Source organism: Trichoderma breve, chromosome 3, assembly GCF_028502605.1.
Source record: "Trichoderma breve strain T069 chromosome 3, whole genome shotgun sequence".
NCBI classification, from domain to species: Eukaryota; Fungi; Ascomycota; class Sordariomycetes; order Hypocreales; family Hypocreaceae; genus Trichoderma; species Trichoderma breve.
The window spans coordinates 2,492,192-2,514,774 of record NC_079234.1 but is presented as its reverse complement, the minus strand read 5'-3'; the positions used below and the strand labels follow the sequence as shown (position 1 = coordinate 2,514,774).

The window sequence follows — 22,583 nt, the reverse complement described above, 5'->3', positions numbered from 1 at the left end:
TTTTCACCTCCTCGGACCGGCATTTATTTTTTGGAATTTCAGCCTGGATATATCATGAGATGATTTGGGATTATCAAACATTGTTATACATTGTATATTGGGCTGGGCGGATAGCGTGGGATTTATTTGCGATACCACTTTTAAGTTTGGATTGACACGAGTATATAATAAAGACTTCAATAAAGAACGTTTGTAATGATGAACAAGGTAATAATTCATTTCAATTCCTCTTAGTATTCATATGTGGACTATAGATTCTGTGTATAGGCATCATCATCCCCCCTCATTCGACGTCTGAAGCAGCAGATCAACAGTTTCTAGATAAAACTCATCCGTACTGGTCGTCGCCCTAATATGCGGATCCATTTCCAAAGCGTTTAGCCAACGATGCCAGCGCGTGCCCGAAGTGGCATCCGCCAGAAGGGCATTCGGATACCGACGATGGAGGATACGGCTGAGGCGAAGCGCAAAGGGGGCGAAGTGGATGTCTACGAGAGACAGAGACGGGCCGAGGAAGTAAGGGCCTTGTTCATCGGCGGCGAGGATGAGGGCCGTTAGGTGTGATTGGAAGAGGGCGACAGAGGATGTTGGCGTTGTGGATGTATTGATGGTGTTTAGGGGGTGTTGTGAAGAGGTTGGTGGTTGGAGGAGGGAGAAGAATGTTGGGACGAGGCGGGTGTTGATCTTGAATGATTTAGTCGGGTTCTACTGCTGAACTTTTGGATCTTGTTGAAGGAAGATGGGAAATGGGAGTGACTCACATGATGGATCCAGAGACGGCAGTTTGCTCTTAGTCGTGGATCAGAAGGGAATAGCGGGATATCAGGATAAATGTCTTCCAGCTATTATATCAAGGAGAGTCTTGGTGTTAGCGCATATCATGAACGTTTTGAATTTAGCCTTTCTATACGTACATATTCTAGAATCACAGCACTCTCGGAACACGCCCAGTCTCCCTGTCGAATAGCAGGAACACGACCTCTCGGGTTGGCTTCGAGGAGCGGTGTCGGAGCAGGACGCTTGAAGGGATCTGTTTCGATGTACTGGTATGCCTGGCCTTTGGCCTCGAGAGCGATCCAGACGCGCTGGGAAAAGGGGCTGGGAGTTTGAGCGTAGTTAGAAGCTGGAACATGGGGAAAAGGATTAAAGTGTCATGGGTACCAGAAGGTGGCTGCGTATAGCCTCAAATCAGCCTTTCTACTGTGCATCCGAGCTGTCTCTTGCGCAGCCCCAATAGCCTTACTCTGAGGCGTTCTCTATAATAGGGGTATAAAGTCATCAGTCAGCCTTGCTCGTTTGATATCACAAGTTTCCCACCCCTTACTTGTCAACTTACCTGTATCTTCTTCCCCTCCTTGTCTCTCGTCGACACAAACCGCTGCACGCTGCTCTTCTTAATCTCGTCACTCCTCTCCAATGTATGCCGATGCGGACCAGCCACGCCGTCTGCTTTGCCATTACCACCATTTCCATTCACCCGCTGAATGGTCCAGAACCGCTGCCCCGCGCTGACGACGGAATGGGCCGCCGTGCCGGCCGCAATGGCAGCGGCAACGTCCCGATCCAGCGCGGCCTCGGCCCCGGCATCCGGGAAGTACTCGGTGATCTTGATCTTGACGTCGCACAGATCACGTTCGCGCGCGCTGCGCTTGCGTTTCTTCTTGTTCGGATCATCAGACTTGGGCGTCCCCGGCGGGCGGCCCTTCATGCGGCAGTCCCAGTAGTGCGAGATGAAGGGCTTTCGTTTATAGCGCTGCGTGGAGCGGTGTGAGTAGACGTTGTCAATGTGTGGGAAGTATGTCTCGAACTGCTCGTGCGTGAGGATGATGAGATCGTCGACGTGGAAGAGCCTTTCTCGCCATGCTTGGAGGTCGGGAGGATCGATGATGAGCTTGGCTTGGCTTAGTTTGTAAGGTGCTGGAGTAGTGGCAGGTGGTGGTGGTTCGATCTGATGGCGATGATAATCATGGACCGGGCCTGGATTTCGGAGTGATGAAGTGTTGTCTTCTGACTCGGGGGCCGAGCGGGGAGTTGGCATTAGAATGCCAAACTGGCCGGCCGAAGCTTGTCTCTGCTGCGGGTGAGGGTGAGGATGAGGGTGAGGGTGATGGTAGCTTTGATGAAGGCCTGAGGCGACGGGGAGATGTCGCGGATGCTGTTGTTGAAGCGACTGTGGATGGAGATGATGCTGCTGCTGTGCCATGGCGCTGTCATGTCTCGCATCGCGATATCTTCCAAAATCAGCACCTCTACCTATGCCCCCCAACGTGCCTGAGCGTTGTGCACCGCTACCACCGCCTGCATTATGACTGCCGTTGCTTTTGCTGCCGTTGCCGCTGTGGTTGTTGTTACTGCCATCACCACCATCATCGTGATTGACGCTGTCTCTCCCGCCATTCCCATCATTGCTCCCTCCATCAACACCATCACCATCACCATCATCACCAGCATCATCATCATCACCCTCATGATCATGATACCCCCCCTCCAATCCTGAATACCCCCCCATCCCCACCGTCCCAAAGTCCAATCCCACGCCCAAATAATGTCCTCCGTGCCCCGACCCAGCAGCAGCCCCAAACGAACCCCCAGGCGCCGCCATTCTTCTCTCCCGCGGGCACCGGCAAGGGGGGGCGTGTGTCAAATAAAAAAAATGGCCGAATATCCAATAGGAAAGTAGAGCGAGGGTCCGTCTCTGTTGCCGTCTCTGGGCTAGCAAGAAATCATTGGTTCTTCTTCTTTTAATCGTAATGACGCTGCTTTAAGGTCGTGCTGTGTTAGTTGTATGTTTGTTGCTTGCTTCGTCTGATGGAGGGGTTGTTTGGCGGGGGAAGAGCAAAGTAAGGGCGCTGAAGGGCGGCAATGCGTGCACGGGCCACCTCGCCCTGTCTTGGTAGAGTCCGTCTTACTCATATAAGTTCAATTTGTATGGAATTCAGCAAAGACTCTCTTCCTTTCAAACAAGTAGCAATTTCTGTCTACATATTGATAACAATATTCTTCATCTTCATTTATCTGCTGATTTAGTTTATCGTATTTATTCAATTTATCATAAAACTTTTCCACTCATGCTACCGATACTATAATATCAACACTTTGGCGGTTCTTCATACTCAACAAGACATGCAACAACCGAAACACTGAAGCGAAGCGAGAGCAACATCATTTGCAAAGAGATCATTCGTCATTGCTGGGTATTAACTAAAAAAACTGTTTGTCCATGTTCCATCTTCATCCCACCGCCACCCAATTTCCCAAACTTGCAAAAAAACCCTCCGTATAAGACGGGGGTCATGTTGCGAGCCAGAAAAAGGCGGACAAGTATGACTTGAAAAGAAGTAAAAAAAAAAATATGAAAAAAAGAAGTTTAGAAGAAAAGGGAGGAAAAAAAGAACCAAGGAGATACAAACAAGAGTAGAGAAAAAGAAAAGATGACAACAAAAAATGACAACCGTATTCGCCCCAATGCCCTACACGCCCATAAATATCGTTCCAATCGTCCAAAGCATATCCAACAAATTACAGATAACGTATAACCGTAGAGCGAGAGTAAAGAAAAGACCGTGTGAAACCTGTCGAAAACGTTTTCCTCGTGCAAGGCAGAAACACCCAGGATAAAAAAATTCCCAAATACAACCTCCCCATTCTCTTTCAAATCCAGTCTAGCACAAGACCATGCTTTACTTCCCCATATTCCTTCTCTTTTTACACTTTATTTTTTGTTCTTTCTTTGATATGTCCAGGTATATGTCTGTTGATGATGATTTAATGCGGGTTGCCAGAGTCCCACGATGATAGATCCATAGCGTCCATGGGTCCCATGTTCATCAGTGCTCTGAGAACACCTTCTCCTCCTACTGGTTGCATCCCGGCGGCTGGTCCGTTCAGCCCTCCCCATCCGTTGGACATGCCGTATGCTTGTTGTGGAACTCCCATACCGGCAGCCATCGTGAAGCTGTTGGGGTCGCCGTAGAAGCCTTGGTTGCCGCTGTTGTCCATGCCTCCGTGGTTCATCATTGTCTGCTGAGGTGAAATAGGGCTTGCTCGGTATGAATCGTGGCCCGATGCAGCATTGGACATTTGGCCAGGTACAAGATGAGGCCTAATGTCTGATCCGGCACCGCTCGAGTTGGGAGTTCGTCCAGCTGATTGAATGTCTGGGGATCCAGAGGCATCTTGATCCAGACCGCCGTCGCCAAAGCCGGATAGTCCGCCGCTTCCAGGAACGTTCTTTTCATACATGCTGCCGGAATTGGGTGTCAACACATGCATTTGCTGCTCGGCTGAGAGCCACGCTCCGTTTCCAAAGTTGTTCGAGTGTGATGTTGACATGCTCTGAGAATCGCCAGAAGGTTCTGTCAGGTCCGGAGCCGTGGCAGAGTTGCCGTTATCACCCGTCGCCTTCATGAAGTGGCATTCGTTTCGGTAGGCTAAGATGCCCTTGACGCCCTCTGGGTCATCGCAGACAGCTCCGGCTCGTACGGGTAGTCCCTTGGGGGCTTCAGCAGGCTGCAAGCACAGTTAGTAAAAAACTCATCTCAGCCACCGCTACATCTTGTGCAACAAAAGTTAGACCATATAGGGGGAAAGGGATGCTTACACTTTCGCCGGGGCGAGGGAACGCGCCCCTCAGCTTGGGGATCTTCAGTGCCAGAGCCTCAAAGTCCACATCCAGTTGGACAAGGAAAGACTCGGTCAGAGGGTTCCGTCGCTTCAAGGCATTCATAGCCGAGATGAGGAAGCGCAGCGAATCAATGGTCTGCGCGTCATCAGGCTTGCTCTTGAGATACTGCACAAACACTCGTGCAGAGACGTAGAGGCAAAAGGCAATGAATGGGTTCATCTAAGGGGTCCGCGTTAGTATTTATCACTATGATATCATATGACGATACGTCTTTTGTAAAGGCTGCGTGGTTGGTAGAAGCAACTTACCGAAGATAGATCCATGTGTGAGATTGTCCTCATGATGCTGGCAATCTCGTTTGCGGCAGTGATGCATCGAACTTTGCTCTCGGCGCTGACTGATGCTGGCAGCTTGTTTGCCTCCGCTTTGAAGATGGCCGCCTGGTGAAGGCAGATGGTCGAAGTGTGGATGCTCATGTTCGTAAAGACGACGTTGGGGTTGGCCAGGCCGGCAGGGAGCTTGAGGTGAGACGGCAGGCAAAGAGAGGTGTTGAGGAGGATGTGATCCATCTGTCGGTGGCGCTTCCAGAACGGGCCATTGATGTCGTGGTCAAGGTCGTCGTCGTCGGGGCGGTGCAGGTGAATCAGGTTGCGGCCGAAAAGACAGGCCATCAAGATGATGCCACCGAATGAGGAGAGCTTGCCGGCTCCGGATGGGCCCATGGACTCCTCCAGAGTCAGCGTCTGCTCTGGGCGGCTCATGTCAAAGGCCTCATCTGCCGATGGCATGTTTGTCTTGATGTCCTTTTCATCAATCGTCATGGGCCAGCCAGTGCCGATACTGGCATAGCGATCCTCGCAAAAGGCCATCCAAAACGTTCGTCTGCGCTCCTCCCTCTCGGTCCAGTCCTTGGGGGGTGGCAGACACTGTTTCACGTCCAAGCCACCACCATCCATACGGTGCAATCCGATCCTACATCTTGTCAATCCACGCCCGGGCTTGGTTGAATAGGGGAAGTAAGAGAGGCTTCTTACATTTGTGCCAGACGGACGGCAGAGCCGGTGTTGATCCAGGCTCTGGGGAAGTACATCATCTTCATCTCATAACTGGCCAGCAGGATGTGTGTCTGGCAGTGAGCGACGGAAATCATGTGCTCTCCAAAACCCTTCATGTAATCGGCCTCGACATACTTGCGTGCTCTCTGGTAGAACAGATCCTTCAGATCCGTGTACTTTTCCGAGATGGAGCATGCCAATGTCCACATGGCGTAGCGCAAGCAGACTGGTGGTCGTTGACTTGGTGCCCTGTACAAATTGTGAGCCACTTGCATATTCCAATCTCTCGGTTGTAGGCCCAATTCCATCATTAGGTATCATCGCACAAGGGCGCGGGGGTCATGTCTCAGATGATGACTAAAATCAAAGGGGGGGAATAAAACGAGAGAAACTTCAAGCAAGACATACAAGTTCATGGCGGCAAGATAGCGGTATCTGTGAATCATGGGCATCGATGGATGGACCTTTTCAAAGTAGATTTGATGCAGCTCGTCAATGGTCTCCTGTGGCGGTAGCGGCTCCTCCAGTCCCAGGCCAATCATCTCCCAGGTGAAGTTTCCGGGCATGTTGTTGACGGGCATACCCATGTTGGCGTTGAAGCCGAAATCATCCATTGGCGCTGCCTGGGGCGACTCGCCATTGTTGTTGAAGTGCCAGCGCTCCTCGCCATTCATGCCTATGTTGGAGTTGGGCATTGGCATGGACGCACTTGCATTGGCCGGGTTGTTGTTGGCTCCAGGGATCTGCATGCCGACGCCTTTTGTCGGGCTCTTTGCTGCCGGCTCCTGGGTCTTTAATAGCGTCTCAACTTGTTCTATGTGTCTTGATTAGCCTTTTGGTCTCATCGATGTCGGCGTTTTTGATGTTGAGGTTCTGTTATCGACGTCATCTTGATCGCATGCCCTCTCCTCTTCCATCCCCTCCTCCTCCACCTCCTCCAGTGCATCTTGAGAAATATGCAAAATCGATCGATGACACAATGCTGAAAAGAAAATAGAACGTTGGCGGGGAGGGGTGTTTCTCACTGAGTCGTTCCTCCAGGGCCTTTACGTAGCCACGCTTAGGACCGCTCTTCCTTCGCTGCTCGTCGTAGGCACAGTTGTGTCCCAGGCGGGAGCAGGTGCTGCAGCTGGGTCGAATGCCGTCGCACTTGAGTTTGCGCTTCCTGCAAATCATGCAGGCAAGGCGCTTGGGCTTGGGGACGCTGGCGTTGTCCGGGTGCGCATCGCGAGGCGCCATGTTGTCGTCCTGAGACGGGCTGTGGCCCGAGTGGTTCCCGCCGTTGCTCGACGAGCCGTTGTCCGAGGAGCCGGGCATGGCGCTGGTTGGGGAGAATGGCGACTGCGCGAGAAGCGCTGCGGCTATAGGGCGTGGTGATGATGATTCTTGGATCGACGGTTGGTGTTTATTCCTCCCCCCTTGCTGGATTTCCCAATTTCTGCAACGCAAATCTCCTCCACGCTGGGCGAACGGATGATTGGTGGGCCGATGAGCAGAAACGCGAAAAAGATGAAGAAAAGGGAAAAGACGAAGAGGAACCGGAAAGCCTGTCGGACCGGTGCGGGCGGAGGATGAAAAGTACGAAGTGCAGTTCAGTAGAGATGGCGGTTGTTGAAGAAGGACTGCCGAAGTGTTGTGGATGCGGGAAGCCGGGCACTGAGGCGAGTCCGCCGAGAAAGAATCCAAGGATCAATGCTGCTTTGGGGAAAATGGGACGTGGGTTTTCGGCTGGTCTGGCCTGAATGCCCGTAGCTGCAGCAAGGCATCATCGAGGGGATGTGCGGTGCATGTACCTAAGGCATGTACAGTGTACGGCAAGGTACCCTGAACCGCCAGGCTACGTCCGGGGCTGTATTATTAATGGACCACCTGCTGCTATATTTAGCCCAACGCTGGCTCTGTCTTGTCTGTCTGCGCGTGCCGGAGTGGGGCGCGCCAGTGTGACAACGGTGCGGCGTCGTGCTGCCCAGGTACCGGCTACAAGTGCGATTTGATGGATGGCAAAGGCACTACAGGGCACTACAGGTAGTGCAAGCGCTGTTAGGGAGCTGTGGAACTGCATCGTTCTAGCGCCCTACTGCTACGATACATGCACAGCGCAGTAAGTAGTTGAGGTATTGAATGAATGGATGGATTGATGTCGATGATGGAACGTTCATTCATGACATGAATGGGGCCAAATACAATTTCAACGGCTCTGCGCCCCAAGGTAGCGGTACAAATGCAACTGCAGCCAGCTGCGATGAGTTGCAGCAATCAACAGCCGTCAGCACGGTACCCTCCACTACGAAGTAGCAAAAGCTAAACACTTGTGCCCCCTCCTCATTCCAAGCTGCCAAAAACCCTTGGAACGAGCGACAGACCAGACCCCAAGACGCCTGGACTATGCCGCATCCGTGTGGTCGCCTCGTCCTAGGGCATCCATGATCGAGGTAGAGGGTACAGAGGTTTGGGGGGCTGCTGGACGGCGCCGCGATGGCGCTGAAAGGCGCTGGCCGGCGCGCTGCAAGAAGCTCAAGGTTGGTTGGAATCAAATCAAATGAGTCGCGGCACCGGCCCCCCGAGCGGCAGAGCCAAGTCCAGTGCTGGGAAAGCTTGCGAAAGTTGAGGGTCCTGTCCCCTCCTCTCAATCTCCATGATGCCTCAGATCCCCCTTGTTTGTCACGCTTGCCCCCCTCCCTCCCTCACAGCACAGCGGATTTGATGGGACGAGATTTGTCCATGGGGGTTCCTCTATTTCCTCTACCAGGCCTAAGTGATACAAGTACAGGTACTAGCACTAGCACCATCACGCGTGGTTTGTGGGGATGCGGTCGTGCTGCGAGGGCGCATGTTTTGGTTCCTTGGCGATGACGACTGCTACCAGCCTATTGTCTCGTTTTTATCAGATCAGGCTGTTTTTTTTCTGTCCATTCACTTTTATTCGTCCTTCATGCTATTTTGCTGGATTATCTGACTGGCTGAGTCGGGCGGAATTATAATGTATGTATGTATGTACTCTGTTCTGTATGATTACCGCACGTCTGTGTAAGTTGAAAACCCGAAAAAAAGGGTTTCCAACTCAGATGGCGTTTTTGTTAGTGGCGATGCCAGTTGATGGTGGCGCGTTTGGCTGCGCGTCATACGGCCGATTTGCACGACCGACGGGCAAAACCTTTGAGCCATTCCCATACGCGTACGAGTACGAGTTCTGCTCGGAAAGAATTTAGTTGTTGAACGAGTTTGCTTGAATTTGATTTGAATTCTTTCTGAGCTTGCGGCCGCGAGGCTTTGGGATGGTGATGGGAAAGCCGGATTCAAAAAGGCAAATTGGGGGGGCTAATGCCCGCCAAGGTACGGCTAAGGTAGTCCATCTGCCAGAACAGGTACCACCGCGCTGGGATTTCCGTGGCTCAGGTCGATTGTGTATGCTCCGGACCAGTTCTTGCATGAAACGGCTCCTTTTCCCAAACGGAGCAGCCTATTGTGTGTAAGTAGAGAGGTGTATAGGAGGGAGTGCTGCATATTGCGAGGTGGAAGTGCATTGAGTGTACGTTTGGAGGAGTGTACATGTAAGCGCATCAGTCAGAGATTACCAAAACAGTCCGTTGCTATTTTCCTCTGCGAGAATAGTACGAGTATGACCTGTTCCAGTAGCATATTGTCAATTGTCTACATACTCTGTACAGGCTGTGGCATTACCTGTGGGATTATTCAAAAAGAGCCTGTAGCATTACTTTACAGTACAGTTCGTTGTCAGGCTTCCAGATGCGGCCACGCCACATGATGCCATGAGACGCAAAGCGTGTATCTGATTAGAGCTCGAGGGAAAGACTTTGCGATCGTCCGGCCAATGTCTCCTGTCATCGGGTGCTAGTGCAATACAACGTCAGGTACATAGACTTGGCCAGCCGGGGGCATTATTTCAAATTCTTTTCTGCTCCTCAATTTCGTCCCCCCACTGGCGGCACATACCGCTCAGCTGCTACTGGTGCTTCATCTTCCCGACAAGCCCCCGGCACAAAAGAGACGAAATAGGGCCTAGCTGAACTAGTACCGCTACAGCATATGGTCGAGTCTATCCTACAGGTAGGTTCAGTCAAGGGGACAGACGCCAAGGGTACAGGGACAGGGACAGGGGGGGCTTGGACTGGATGTTTCTTTTTGGAGATGTGGGCTGCGGGTGCATATCTCGGTTACGTGATTCTGCAGGAGAAAGGCCAAAGAATATGCACGCAGCCAGATGGAAGCCTGCCATTCTCGGTGCCTTTGGATTATTTTGTCTTTTGAAGTGTTACAGTTTGTTTCTTCACATTACAACTTTATTAAAAGAAAAGACTGATCTTCGTAGATGAGATGCACAACAGAGCTTGATTGTCATCTGACTTTTTGTATTTAATTCCGCATACCACCACGTGGGAACATGCTTACCTTATTGATGCCCTCTCCATCACTTTGCATTTTGCATCAACTGTCACAAAACAACATCCATTATTGTATAAAACTTCGACGGAAACAAACCCAGAGCACCTACCTAATCAGGCTCTTCCAGCCCGAGGTGAGGTGAAAAGACTCACGCCAAGTCTTTTGCCACCCAGAAGTACCCCAGCATTCGGCTGCGATCATCTTCTAGGTACGGAGTACTACCTAACTCCCACTACGGACTACGGACTACGGAGAACAAGCTACGGCCTGCTCCACGGCCTTTGTACCTCATACTCCGTACCTAACCACCTCTTTTGTAGGGGGTTACAAACACACAAGCAAGTTTCTGCGGATATAACATTGTAATTCAGATTCATTTTACTATGTCTTCTTCATACATTCAATCCGGATATAAGCCCAGTGGCCTCTACCTCAAGAAGCCGTTGCTTACGTACCCAGCAACCATCTAGCCCGGCAATGTTTCTTCCCGTCCGCCCGCAAATGCTAGCAAACCAAATGGACAAAAAGTGAAGAGAGAGAAAAAAAAGACGCCCTCGTGCGGATGAGATGCACAGCCCAAGCCTTCTTTCTGCTTCACCGTTTCTAGCGCCTCGCCTTATGCACGAGCGTATTCGGATCTGATAGCACACTTCCACTAGTTAGCCAGCAGCCAGCACCACCCGTCCATGTGGTGTCTTGTGTATGTTCTTGTATGGATGTTCGGAACGCCGCAGTGCACTATTTAGACGGTGTATTCCGAACCGCAGCGGACGGCAGCATCCATAAAAAACACCCATTTTGCCAGGGATACCAGTGATCATGGCATGGCATGGCAGCATGCACAGCTGGCCGTTTCGGTTCGCCACCATGTCGGGATCAAAGACCAGGGTCAGATTTCCGTTGTGGAAAGTTGACTGTCATCATCCCATCCCCAATGAGATTCCCTGCTCCGCTCCCCCTACTGCTAGTTACAGTTACATGCCCTGCATAGTAGCTTTTGGGATATGCCGTGAAAGGCTACGCTACCTATACATGATGCCCATGTGGCATCACAGAACAAAAGAGATGGTGGTAAGAGGTGTAACGCAACCAAGCCAGAGCACATCGTGCCGTGCTGATGGACGCCCAGAAGGAAACAAAAAAACGATAAAAAACCCCCACTCAGCCCTAAGCAAGCCTATTGCAACGGTACGAGTACTCGTACAGATACTCTCTCTCGACGCCCAAGTCATAGTCACGTCTCTCGAAAAAAGGGTCGGCTGCTAACTGCCGGTTTGGCCCTCCGTGTGGCCGGCCTGCGCGGTGGCCGGAGTCTATCAGAACCTTGATGCTTCTATAAATAATCATCACCTTGCACTTGGTGCCTGTTTAACGCCTCGATTTTACTTAGTCCCACGTTATAGTCTATAGTCCCCTTGTTGTGGTAAATCCGCTCTCTCTCCATTCTCCATTCTCTCTCTGTCTTCTCTTTATACACGCCCCCGGAACAGTCTCGTACGATCGCTCGCGTCGGTAGCAAGTACATCCAACTTCCACATTCGAGCCCCCAAAAGCAATCCATGGCAGCCATGCCGCAACAAGCAAGAAAAAGTGTCACTGCTGCTCATCCCCGCGGACCCATCATCTAATCGAGCCCGTCCCAAATCTCCATTCTGACTGCCTTTTGCTTCCGCCAAAAATATTACCCGCCTACCATCACTCCCACGTTTCTCCGGAGCTCCCAAGCAATAGAAAACCAAAGTCAATGGGGTAGGAAGGGATCCATTTTCCCCAGCCTCCCCCCTAAACCCGGGCTCTTCTAAAAACAAACAAAACTATCAACCCCATGATGTGATGCTTTCCGTTTCCTTGTTTCTCTTCAGTTGTACTCCGTAGCTTATTGGGAAACAACGCAAATCGGCTTACCTTTCCGTTGCTGGACTGGTGAGCAAGTTCCACTTCTTGCCCATGCCAAGGCCGGAACTTGCAGCACATCGCAGGCGGCACTTCCAGCACCATGCCTGTCCAAGGCAGTAGATGGGATTGTAGCTCGCGCAACGGAGTACTCCGTACCCTTTACCCATTTCGAGATGGGTTACACACACATTTCCGAAGCCGTTCTAGTTTGAGTGCTGGAACGTTGGAGGATTTTGGGGTCTGTGGGAGTAGAGAGCTCGCGTGGCTTCAGGCTATCTTGATACTACTAGATGGTTGCCAGTCTGCCACAGGAACGCCCATTTGGGCAAGGAGTCTATCAAGCCTCTTATCAAAGACAACGAAAGATTCCTCTCAACAAGTAAAAGATGAAATTGAATAAAACGAATTAATAAAAGTCATAAAACAAAATATGCCCTTATCCCTCCAATCCCGGTCCTCATTCCAAGTAAGCTCCTTGTCTCAACCCACGTGCTGTTTCACAGCCTAGTGGCAAATCGGCTGCCAACTCTTGCAACTTCTCCCAAGCATGCAGCCGCTGGCCGTTGCGTCGAATCACTTCCCAGTCTTAGCCTTTACCCGGCGTATTACATACATGCCTTGCTTACTGGGGGAGCGGAAAATGCGCGACCTTTTCCACACCATCGGGATACTTTATCCGGCTCAACACAAATGCCCTGGGTAGTGCCACATGCTAGCTAGACAACATGCTGGAGATACGCAACCTTCTGCCGACGACTCCGTGCCATGCCATGTATACCCAATGTGGCTCTAGCTCACCTCGCCTGTTCCCGTATACCCAAGTGTCGGAGAAAAAAATATGGGCGTAAGACCAGAAGAAGGAGAAAAAAGGGAAAGACGACAACAAGGCTATGCCCCCCTCCTCCTCCGGCGCTGGCAGCTTACTTTCTGTCGAGATCTACCCCCACAATTCGCAGGACACCAAGATCGCTATACGCCAAACAGTAGCGGGTCGGCGCCCAAGCCACCACTGGACATGATCCGGCCGTCTTGAACGTGTGGACGTGCTCCCCCGTCTCGACGTGCGTTACTTCCAGTCCGTTGCCTATTAGGTTGATGGATCAGCAGAGCGTCCGGAACTTGGCCAGCCAATACAGAGGCCATTGAGTCGGGCCGCTATTGTCATCCGAGACAGATAACCGCGGCCTTCCAAGTCGCTGACTTACCTTCGTCACTGCCACCGACGACGTAGCTGCCATCAAATGTGAAACCTGCGTGGGTGCATAGTCGTTAGCTTCCAACGAGCCCTGTCAAGCACGGTCACAGCCTTCGGACTTAACTCACTTATACTCCTCACGGGGCCCGTCATCCTTGTGATCGTCCTCTGGCACAGCCAGTCTGTGGTATCCCATAGCGCTATAATGGAGTTTGCTCCTCCCGTGGCGAGATAGCGGCCCATGGGCTGCAGCTCGGCGGTCAGGCATGAAGCGGTATGACCCTTGAGAGTGAACTCGGCGGCATCGTCGCCGTCTCCTAGACGCAGTACCGGCTCAAACTCGGGATATGATAGTATCCTAATTTGCCCTTCTGACGTCGTGACAAATATCTTCTTCCCGCTCCAGCAAAAGGCAATTTGATTCGTTTGCACCGTCTGCTGGTGTGAGGCCAGAGGCGTCGATTGTGTTGGTGATAGAACAAAGATGTTATCCGACTTGAAACGGTGAGCCATTCCTGAACAAGCATGATCAACGTAATAGGAGAAAGAGACGAGGACATACCCTGTTTCCGACGAGCAGTGTCTGCCCATCTGGGGCCCAAACGAGCGTCATCGCGTCACCTAGCCCTGTAACTTCGTTGAAGCAAGCCTTAGTCCTTACATCCCAAAATCGTACCACTCCGTCACTGCTTAAGCTGCACAGCTCAGCATCTTTTGTAGGATTAAAGGCAACTTTTTCAATGCCTGCCTGGTGACCTTTGAGCTCCGTTGAAAATTTGACGTTGGGTTTTTCTGGATTCCCTACAACACGTGTCAATCTTTCCGTCTTCTTTTTGCTTGGCCTTTTTTTCTTCTTTCCACTTCAGCCACGCCTACTTACAGACTCGCAAGGTCCTATCTGCTGAACCGGTGGCAACCAGAGTTCCAGGGGGATTCCATGCAATCGATCTCAAACTGTGCACCGTGTCAGATCTTGCATCTCAAACAAGCCATTGAAACACCGCTTACTTCAATGGGCCGGCTGCCCGTGATGAATTCGGATCAGTATATGGCTGACTCCTCAAATTGTTAAAGTAGGTTGGGAACCTGTCCTTTGACAGGCTCATCCGAGGTCTGAGAATCGGCGCCATGGCCGCTCGGTGCAGCTCAGTTCAGCCCTTCTCTGACCGAATCAAGGAGGCTGCGCGTGAGTCTGTGTCCTCTCACTCGTAGAGGTGTGACAATCGGAAGCAATAGATGCCTCGATTACGCGTCTAGAGGCCAATTGAGTAAGATAACAGTCTTATATATGCCCTAACAACTTCGAATGAATCTCTTTCAGAGATGTGGCCGATGGGAATGATCATTCGAATATGCACGTCGTTGATGATGGATGGTGTAAAAGGCTAGGCCAGGCTGAAGGCGGCGAAAGACAGCCACTAGTGAGACGTGTGGCTAGTTCACACTTGTGGCGCAGTAACAAATCTCGCTACTAGAGCTTGGGCAAACGTCTTGTAAAAACATCGTCCATTAACATCACTTCTGCTCCTTTTCAAAATAGTCTGCATGATCAAAACTTTCATTATTATTATTCTCGTTAACTGTGATTAAGCTGTGGGTAAAATTCGTCCATACGGGGGCTCGTAAATAGAATGGCAAAACAAATGCATTATCGCGACAACACATCAAACAAGAGAAAGCTCAAAGCACGAGAATGAAGATGCATAAAACAAAACGCCGACAGAAAACTCTCTCTAAGACTCATACAATTCAATTGTCATTCCGATTTGAAAGCCCCTTCCATAAACCAATCGTGATATGTGTACACTTTTTCTACCTCAGCCTTTGCCGGCTGAGGGACGAGTTTCCTGATTCCTCTCAATGGCCACAGCTCATCAAAGCTCGTCCAACTGGAACGAAGCGCAGCTTCAAAGAGCATCAGATGCAGCGGCCAGCTCCTTCTCCAAATGTTTGGTCACTCGTTACCGGGGCCACCACAACAAGCCGACTCCAAGATTGGCAAACCGATACCTTTCCTTTCCATCGCCCAAGACTCCAAGGCGCCTGCCTGTATCAAAAAAACAAAAAAAGAAGCGCGAAACGGGATTTCCATGCTGAAATATTGAAAACCAGACAATTGCAGACATAACCTGCTAGATATCAAACAATGAGAATGGTGATGCAATGTAGCCGAAATAATACGGCTCCCAGACCAAATGCTTCATAGCCGCTCATAACGATGCAGGGCCCAACAGGCCCTAACGCAGTATGCAAATAAAGCGACATATTATGGCGTGGTCGTGTTCACTTTCGTTGAGCAATTAAGTCGTGATAGAGTCCAACGAATAGTGTTCGTATCCCAACTCTGAACGGAACTCGCAGTAATTCAAGACGCCAAAGTTGGGGGGAAACAATGCGAGTGACAGCCAGTGTCGTCATAATCATGAAATTTGGTCCAAAGACAGATGAAGATCCTCGATGCCGAATAATGGCGCGTTCTTCTTGGCCCATTGGCGGGAAAGAATAGAAGCTGCAGTAGGTGTTAGCGACGAGATAAGAGACACCGTCATGAATGGATGGATAAAATACCTTTGAGGAATTTCTTACTAGCATACTTCTTGAAGAATGCTTCGTGAATGGGGGGTCGCGCCAGGTAATCAACCATGAGGTTGACAACAGGCTCAACCTCCTCCTCTGTGTAACCTGCATAATACGCAATAGTTGCATCCTGTCATCGAACCTGTTAGCTAGTACTATTGATAGAGTGGAACTGATTGATTGTACGTACCCACTCGCCACGGTCAAGCATGAGTCGCGCCAGATACATGGAAGCAGCAGCAACATGGCTGGGGCGGTACGCCATGAATCGGTGGTCCAGCAAGCTAATCTCCGTAAGATACTTGCCAATGGTACGTGACTGGATGTCATAGTTGTCCGCTTTTGAGACTCGGCGAAGGAAGTTCATAGGGTTGGGATAGCTGAGATCATAGTTAAGGGTGCTAAGAATGAAACGCTCCGCACTCAAAATCTCAGCCTCGCTGAAACCGTCATCGGCAATCTTCTTGAAGTTCTCCACGTGAGGCGACAGGACCTCTTCGTATTTGGAGGCGATGAACATGGCGGTGATACCGACGAGCTGGAGGCGGTCGAGCTGGACAACCTTTTCGGAGAGGAACCGATCGATGATGTTGACGGCCAGGAACAGAGTTTCGGGAAGTAGATGGAACCGAGTGTGAACCTCAATAAGCCAATCAATAAGAATTCCTCGCGTCTTCCACTCGAGGTCGTCCTGGTGAGACATGTAATCAGAGTTGGGAATCGATTGAACCTCGAGGTCTCTCAAGTAGTCGAAAATATCATTCGCATATTCGGCAACCATGAGAGGGTCATCCAAGTCCTCCTCATCGAGACTCTTGATGTTAGCAATCAGCTCGGCTTTTGCCAACTCCTCGGGATCTGGTTGTGAAGCTTTGACGGGAGCGGCCTTGACTGGAGCGGCCTTGATGGGGGCAGCTTTAGAGGATGTAGCCTGAGGAGCCTTATTCTCAGACTCAACAACTTCAGAGCGAGCACGCTTCTCAGCATCCAGATGTGCCTTCTTGCGGGCGGGCTCCACAGCCTCGCGTACAACTTCTTCCTTAGGTGCAGCTGCCGGAACCTTTCTCTTGGGTGGGATTGTGCCAGCTCCCGACTTCTTGATTTCTGGCTTCTTGACTTCCTTGCTACTCAATGCTGTCCGACCGGCGGTAGGGCGAGTGCTCTTTTGAATGCCTGTAGGCTGAGCAGCCTTGGACACCAGACCCTTGGCCGCAGCCTTCTTTCCCTCAGCGGCATCCGTTTTGCTGACATTGCTGACATCGCCAAGTGCAGCGCGTTTCCTAAGTCCGTTGGCAGTGGTGGTGCTGACAGCTGCCTTCTTCGTTTGAAGGCCAACTTTGGAGGGAGGTGCTGAATCGTCTACGCCAAGAGCCGCCGCCTTGGCCCTGGTCATACGCGTTGTGGTGCTGTTCTCGTCATTCTCGTTAGAGATAACGCGGGTACGGGGTCGTCCCTGAGCATCGCGTCAGCACTCCTTCGCTGCAAAATGAGCTCTGCGTTGATGGCAAGGTATACTCACAGGAGGCATATTCGAAAATATGAACTGAGATGAAGAACTAGTGGTGGTGTTAATAGCTTCGAAGCCTAACATTGTTTGCCCCGACATGTCAGCTCAGCCGAACAGAACGCGTCGAGAAGAGTAAAAATTGAAAGCGTGCAGACGATGAAGATAATTTGATTCAACTCAAGGGAGTTGCCAGAAGCTCTCCTGAGACACTCATCTGAAGACAAGGGGGTCGGAATGTTACTGACCTCCAGATGGCGAGGTTAAATTAAAGAACCGACACGCCTAGTGTGGCAGGAATGCTGCGAGATAGAGTCAATGACTGGGCTAAGGGTATTTGAATTGAACAGGCTCGATGCCAAGTAGAGTGACTATGGGTAAGAGTAAAGGACAGGCAGTCGGAGGGGGTATCAACAAGCACGATTGGAGATGATGCAAAGTGTTTATGAAAGAGGATAGTGGTGAGGGCGAGGTGTGTTTTGAGGAGAAACGCACAGGGAGCGCGGAGTGGGCCGGCGCGGATGGGGTACGTACCTCGACAGAGTTGGCGCGGCTCGCGATTTGGTTTGATTGAAGGCAGCGTTGCCAGGCAGGGGAGAAGAATGATGGGGGCTAAGGCAGAAAAAAAAGCCTAGAGCCTATGACAATGCAACTTTTTGTGTATGAAGCTAGCCAGGGCTAGGGAACAAAGAGAGGAGGGAATGTTATGCGAGTGCTGTAGTCATGCGTTGAGGTGAGGTGAGGGCCAGCTGTTGATATCGCTTCGGGACAGCGGTGAAGAAAGCTTTTACTGCCTGCCAGGCCGGTGAAGAGATGCTATGCTGGTCAGGCCGATTGACGCCGGGTCGAGGCTCAACGAGTGGACTAGGATGCCGATACAGGGAGAGGGAGAGAGAGGATGTGTGTCGATACGATACGGTGGGATACGATACTGCACTCCGTAGAGAGAGAAAAAAACAAGACTAAGAGACAGCTTCCAGAAAGGTATCCTGTCGGGTATTGCACGAGTACCAGCCAGAAGCGGGCGGGCGACGAGTGGAGGCCAAATCGACGACTCACAACGCGCCGTTTGGCGGAATCTCGCGGGGCCGGGGGGGTAGAGGCTGGAAAAGGCCAATGTCAACAGTAGCAACCGCAGGGCAACGGGGGCTTGATTGGCTGGACGCGATCGCGCGAGCTTTTTTGCAGTGGCTGGATGCCTGGCAGATGCTCGTGTGGAACTGAGCCTCGCTGTGGCTGGTCGCGCCCTACTAACCTACCTAGGTTAGTAAGCTCGAAAACTCAATGCCCTCTTGCTGACTACTGCAAGTCACTACGTACTTAAGTTTGCCAGGTCTGATTAGGTAATTGCACAGCTCTGTGCCCGGGGTTCAATGCAGCAATCGGCACAACGTTTTTCAGAGCTCCGTTGAAATTTCAACGTGGGACGCCGAAAAGACAAGCCGCCAGAAGTCGTTCGATTGCGACAGCAAGGCCGAACTGCTCGACAACGACCGGCACGGCGCTTGCAGACTTTGTGAGCCGTTGGGCATCGTCTTGTCCAGCTCCCAGTGCATTCCAGCTCTCGTTTGAAGAGGCTGCTCTGGGCCAATTACTGGGCTGTGAGAATTTCAAGCACTGACAAGCCCCCCCACCACGAATGTCATAAACGATCAGAATAGGAAATCACCATTCCCCTCGATACCAAACCTATACTTTCTTTCTTTGCCAGGCCAATTACAGGATCAACATGTTGCAGCCAAGGATGTCTATTGCCCCGGCTCTTCGTAGCCGTAGCCTCCTCGCTGCCTTCAACAATCTCTCATTGAGGGCTTATGCCACCAAGGCGAGGACCAGCAGCAATGCCGGCCGAGCCAGTGAGACGCCGGCCAGCATCGATAGGCCTTCGAACCAATCCGTAATGTTGCGCACCTACAAGCCCAGGACTCCCGGTGTTCGACACTTGCGGCGACCTATAAACGACCACCTCTGGAAGGGACGGCCATTCCTCCCTCTGACAATTCCGAAAAAGGGCCAGGGCAAGGGTGGACGAAATGTGTATGGTAGAATCACTGTCAGGCACCGAGGAGGTGGTGCCAAGAGGAGAATACGCACAGTCGACTTTATACGATGGCGCCCCGGACCGCATCTGGTCGAGCGGATCGAATATGACCCTGGACGTAGTGCCCATATCGCTCTGGTCACAGAGCAAGCCACCGGACAAAAATCATACATCATTGCTGCCGATGGACTGAGAGCCGGCGACATTGTCCACAGCTACCGCGCCGGTATCCCACAGGATCTCCTCGACAGCATGGGTGGTGTTATCGATCCCGGTATTCTTGCCGCCAAGACTGCCTTTCGAGGAAACTGTTTGCCAATGCACATGATTCCCGTTGGCACGACAGTCTTCTGCGTTGGCTCCGCTGCAAAAAGAGGCGCCGTGTTCTGTCGGAGTGCGGGTACTTCTGCCACAGTGGTAAACAAGAACGAAGAGACAAAGGATGACGGCACAAAGATTATGACTGGAAAGTACGTCGAGATCCGGCTTCAGAGCGGCGAGGTCCGCCGTGTGAGCAAAGATGCTTGCGCCACCATTGGAGTTGCCAGCAATATCCACCACCACTATCGCCAACTCGGCAAGGCTGGTCGAAGCCGGTGGTTGGGTATTCGACCTACCGTCCGTGGTGTTGCCATGAACAAAGGTAATTTGCCCATATCTTGCTATTTGTACAAGTAACTAACAGTTGTCGATAGTTGACCACCCTCACGGTGGTGGTCGAGGAAAGTCAAAGGGTAATCGTCATCCTGTGACGCCGTGGGGCCGACCGGTAAGTCTCAAATTTCATTCTCTACTTTACAATACATGGGGGGAAACTAATAGGAATATCACTATAGACCAAGAGCGGTTACAAGACTCGCCGTACGCACAACATCAACAAGTGGGTTGTGACGCCCCGGCCACGCAACCACGGCAAGCGGAGAGACAAGAGGTCGTCCAAGGAGTGATTTTAAAGCAGCCTAATGGATGCCGTGATGAAGGGGGGAATGACACGAAGCTATGTATATGCGCCGGCAGCAAGCAACGTGTTGTAGCTCTGCGCGATTGTATATTATGTGCTATTATTGATATGCCTTGCGAGGACAAATATTTCATGACCACACGTTCAAAAACTGCCACGAGCAATACATGTTTGAATGTGAATATCAGTGGGCAATAAGAAAAGCATTGGAGGACGCCAAACTTCATGGCTACCGCATGCGAAAATATACCAAGATGTATGATTGTAAAACGGCTCATATTTATGCTCTTATACTGTCAGAATTTCTTAAGCAGCTTGGCGGTGCGCCTTTCGTGTCTGCTTCTGGCCCACGAACGCAGCGTCTCCTCGCTTCTGTATTTTACCTCAACATTAGTACCCATTCTCGAGCAGCAGCTTAATAACACTTTCATTCTTCCGTGCACCAGCTGATAAAAGCGGCGTCAGCCCGTTTTTGTCTTTCGCCTCAATATCAGCACCATTCTCGAGCAGCAGCTTAACAATAGCCTCATGCCCCTTCTTCACAGCTAACGAAAGCGGTGTCGACTCATCTCCATCTCTTGCCTCGATATTAGCACCATTTTCAAGCAGCAGCCTAACAGCAGCCTTATACCCCTTCCCAGCAGTCAATAAAAGTGGCGTCTGCCCATGATGATCTCTTGTCTCGATATCAGCGCCATTCTTAAGCAGCAGCCTAGCAATGGCCTCATGTCCATTTAAAACAGCCAATATAAGCGGCGTCCTCTCGTTCGACATGTCTTTCGTCTCAATATCAGCACCACTTTCAAGCAACAGCTTAACGATAGCCTCATGCCCGTGAACAGCAGCTAATGAAAGCGGCGTCCACCCATTATTATTTGTCGCCTCGATTTCTGCGCCATTCTCAACCAGCATCTTAATAACGATCTCATGCTTGTTCACAACAGCCCACATAAGCGGCGTCTGATTAGCATATCTTGCTTCGATGTCGACTTCCTTCTCGAGCAACAGCTTGACAATGGCCTCGTGCCCATGCTGGGCGGCCCATGAAAGTGGCGTCTGACCCAGATTGTCCTGGAAATCCGCATTGACGTCGCTTCGAGCTAGCAGCGTCTTCACAAGCGCTTTGTGACGGCCCATCACCGCATGCCATAGCACTGTCCGTCTTTGGGCATCTGCCAAGTCGGCCGTAACATCGCTTCGGGTGAGCCACAGCCATACAGTATCTTGGTCCCCAGCTTTCGCTACGCGGAATAATTCGTTAGTAATCTGGGCGTTCATCACTGATGAGAGCCAGTTCCTGCCGTAAATGCTTTCATCGATGTTGTTCTGTTTTCTAGAACCTTCGGATCGGCCCATAGGCGCCATGCGCCCCATTCGTATACATATCCTTCTCACCGGATATTGCCATCTTCTCAACTTGTGGAGGTCAACGCATTCAAACCTTTCACTCCGAGCTCGTTTAAAAAGCTCCATCGTTAAAGTCGTATCTTTCACAAAGATGGCGACAGGCTTGGTTGCTTTATCCCTCTCTGCACAATGAAGAATTACCATCCCTATCCCTCCACGAGCTAGGCCAATAAATCGGACTTCGAGATGTATTCCTTTGCTGCTCACAGTGAGCGGGGCGCTGGAATCACCGAAAGGGCTGTAATGAATGATGTTGTCAGATTCGCTAAATGCATCTGGAGATGTGGCTAGAAGTCCGCCTCGGGTGTCTGAAGATTTCCAGCAAAATATACTGTGGTCGTTTGAAATCCTCATTATTTCCTCTTGAAGCCTAATAAAAGCTCGTTCACCTTCTCCATAGAGTAACGGCATATTAATGCCAAATATGCCCATTAAACAATAGGCACGATCTTCAATCCTGGTAGTTTTCCTCTGAGAAGCCCAGGACATCCTTTGCGCAACAGTAGCCGTTTCGAGATCAGCGCCGGATAAGATGTTGACGGGGATGCGCGTTTGATCAGATATTGCTTCTTGTAGACTTTTCTTAGTCCCTAGGTCGTTCCAGTCCATGTCGAGAAAGTAAACTTCAGCAGGCGCAAGCAATTCTTGCAAGGTTCAACCCCTCGTAAACCATTCGCTCTCTTTAAAAGTATCCATTGATTGCACATCAGAGAGATATGCATAGCATCTGCCAGCCTTATAGTACCAAAGGTACATGGAGTTGATTGCCTCTGATAGTTCTGCGCTACTTGTCTTGTCAATGCAGCACGAGTCGATCCAAGCATATTGAAATGCGTCAGATTTTGCCCTGATACAGCATCGGTTTATCTTTTCGAAAGCCTTTATCTTGTTCTCATTCGTGAAGCCCTGCTTTTCCCAT

General features: G+C 51.0%; 6 protein-coding genes across 6 annotated transcripts; 1 reads left to right on the top strand and 5 right to left on the bottom strand.

Moving 5' to 3' along the window:
- Positions 1–273: 273 nt before the first annotated feature.
- Positions 274–2,203, bottom strand: T069G_05185 (uncharacterized protein; the record flags this gene model as incomplete). Its single annotated transcript, XM_056172395.1, has 5 exons — positions 274–684; positions 762–842; positions 915–1,098; positions 1,162–1,256; positions 1,337–2,203. The coding sequence occupies 5 exons, from the start codon at positions 2,201–2,203 to the stop codon at positions 274–276; spliced, it is 1,638 nt and encodes a 545-aa protein (XP_056029253.1).
- Positions 2,204–3,765: 1,562 nt separating this feature from the next.
- Positions 3,766–6,996, bottom strand: T069G_05184 (fungal specific transcription factor domain-containing protein; the record flags this gene model as incomplete). Its single annotated transcript, XM_056172394.1, has 7 exons — positions 3,766–4,509; positions 4,601–4,843; positions 4,933–5,596; positions 5,659–5,730; positions 5,815–5,928; positions 6,088–6,493; positions 6,705–6,996. The coding sequence occupies 7 exons, from the start codon at positions 6,994–6,996 to the stop codon at positions 3,766–3,768; spliced, it is 2,535 nt and encodes an 844-aa protein (XP_056029252.1).
- A 5,903-nt stretch (positions 6,997–12,899) lies between these two features.
- On the bottom strand, positions 12,900–14,304 carry T069G_05183 (uncharacterized protein; the record flags this gene model as incomplete). Its single annotated transcript, XM_056172393.1, has 6 exons — positions 12,900–13,063; positions 13,185–13,229; positions 13,303–13,669; positions 13,737–13,975; positions 14,055–14,128; positions 14,183–14,304. The coding sequence occupies 6 exons, from the start codon at positions 14,302–14,304 to the stop codon at positions 12,900–12,902; spliced, it is 1,011 nt and encodes a 336-aa protein (XP_056029251.1).
- Positions 14,305–15,594: 1,290 nt separating this feature from the next.
- On the bottom strand, positions 15,595–17,342 carry T069G_05182 (uncharacterized protein; the record flags this gene model as incomplete). The annotated part of the gene is made up of 5 exons (XM_056172392.1): positions 15,595–15,683; positions 15,743–15,881; positions 15,942–16,652; positions 16,713–17,204; positions 17,271–17,342. 5 exons carry the CDS (start codon positions 17,340–17,342, stop codon positions 15,595–15,597), a joined length of 1,503 nt encoding a protein of 500 aa, XP_056029250.1.
- A 1,657-nt stretch (positions 17,343–18,999) lies between these two features.
- T069G_05181 (ribosomal proteins l2, RNA binding domain-containing protein) lies at positions 19,000–20,243 on the top strand (the record flags this gene model as incomplete). The annotated part of the gene is made up of 4 exons (XM_056172391.1): positions 19,000–19,713; positions 19,753–19,939; positions 19,992–20,065; positions 20,133–20,243. The coding sequence occupies 4 exons, from the start codon at positions 19,000–19,002 to the stop codon at positions 20,241–20,243; spliced, it is 1,086 nt and encodes a 361-aa protein (XP_056029249.1).
- Positions 20,244–20,647: 404 nt separating this feature from the next.
- Positions 20,648–21,613, bottom strand: T069G_05180 (ankyrin repeats (3 copies) domain-containing protein; the record flags this gene model as incomplete). The annotated part of the gene is made up of 1 exon (XM_056172390.1): positions 20,648–21,613. The coding sequence occupies one exon, from the start codon at positions 21,611–21,613 to the stop codon at positions 20,648–20,650; it is 966 nt and encodes a 321-aa protein (XP_056029248.1).
- Between the last annotated feature and the right edge of the window lie 970 nt (positions 21,614–22,583).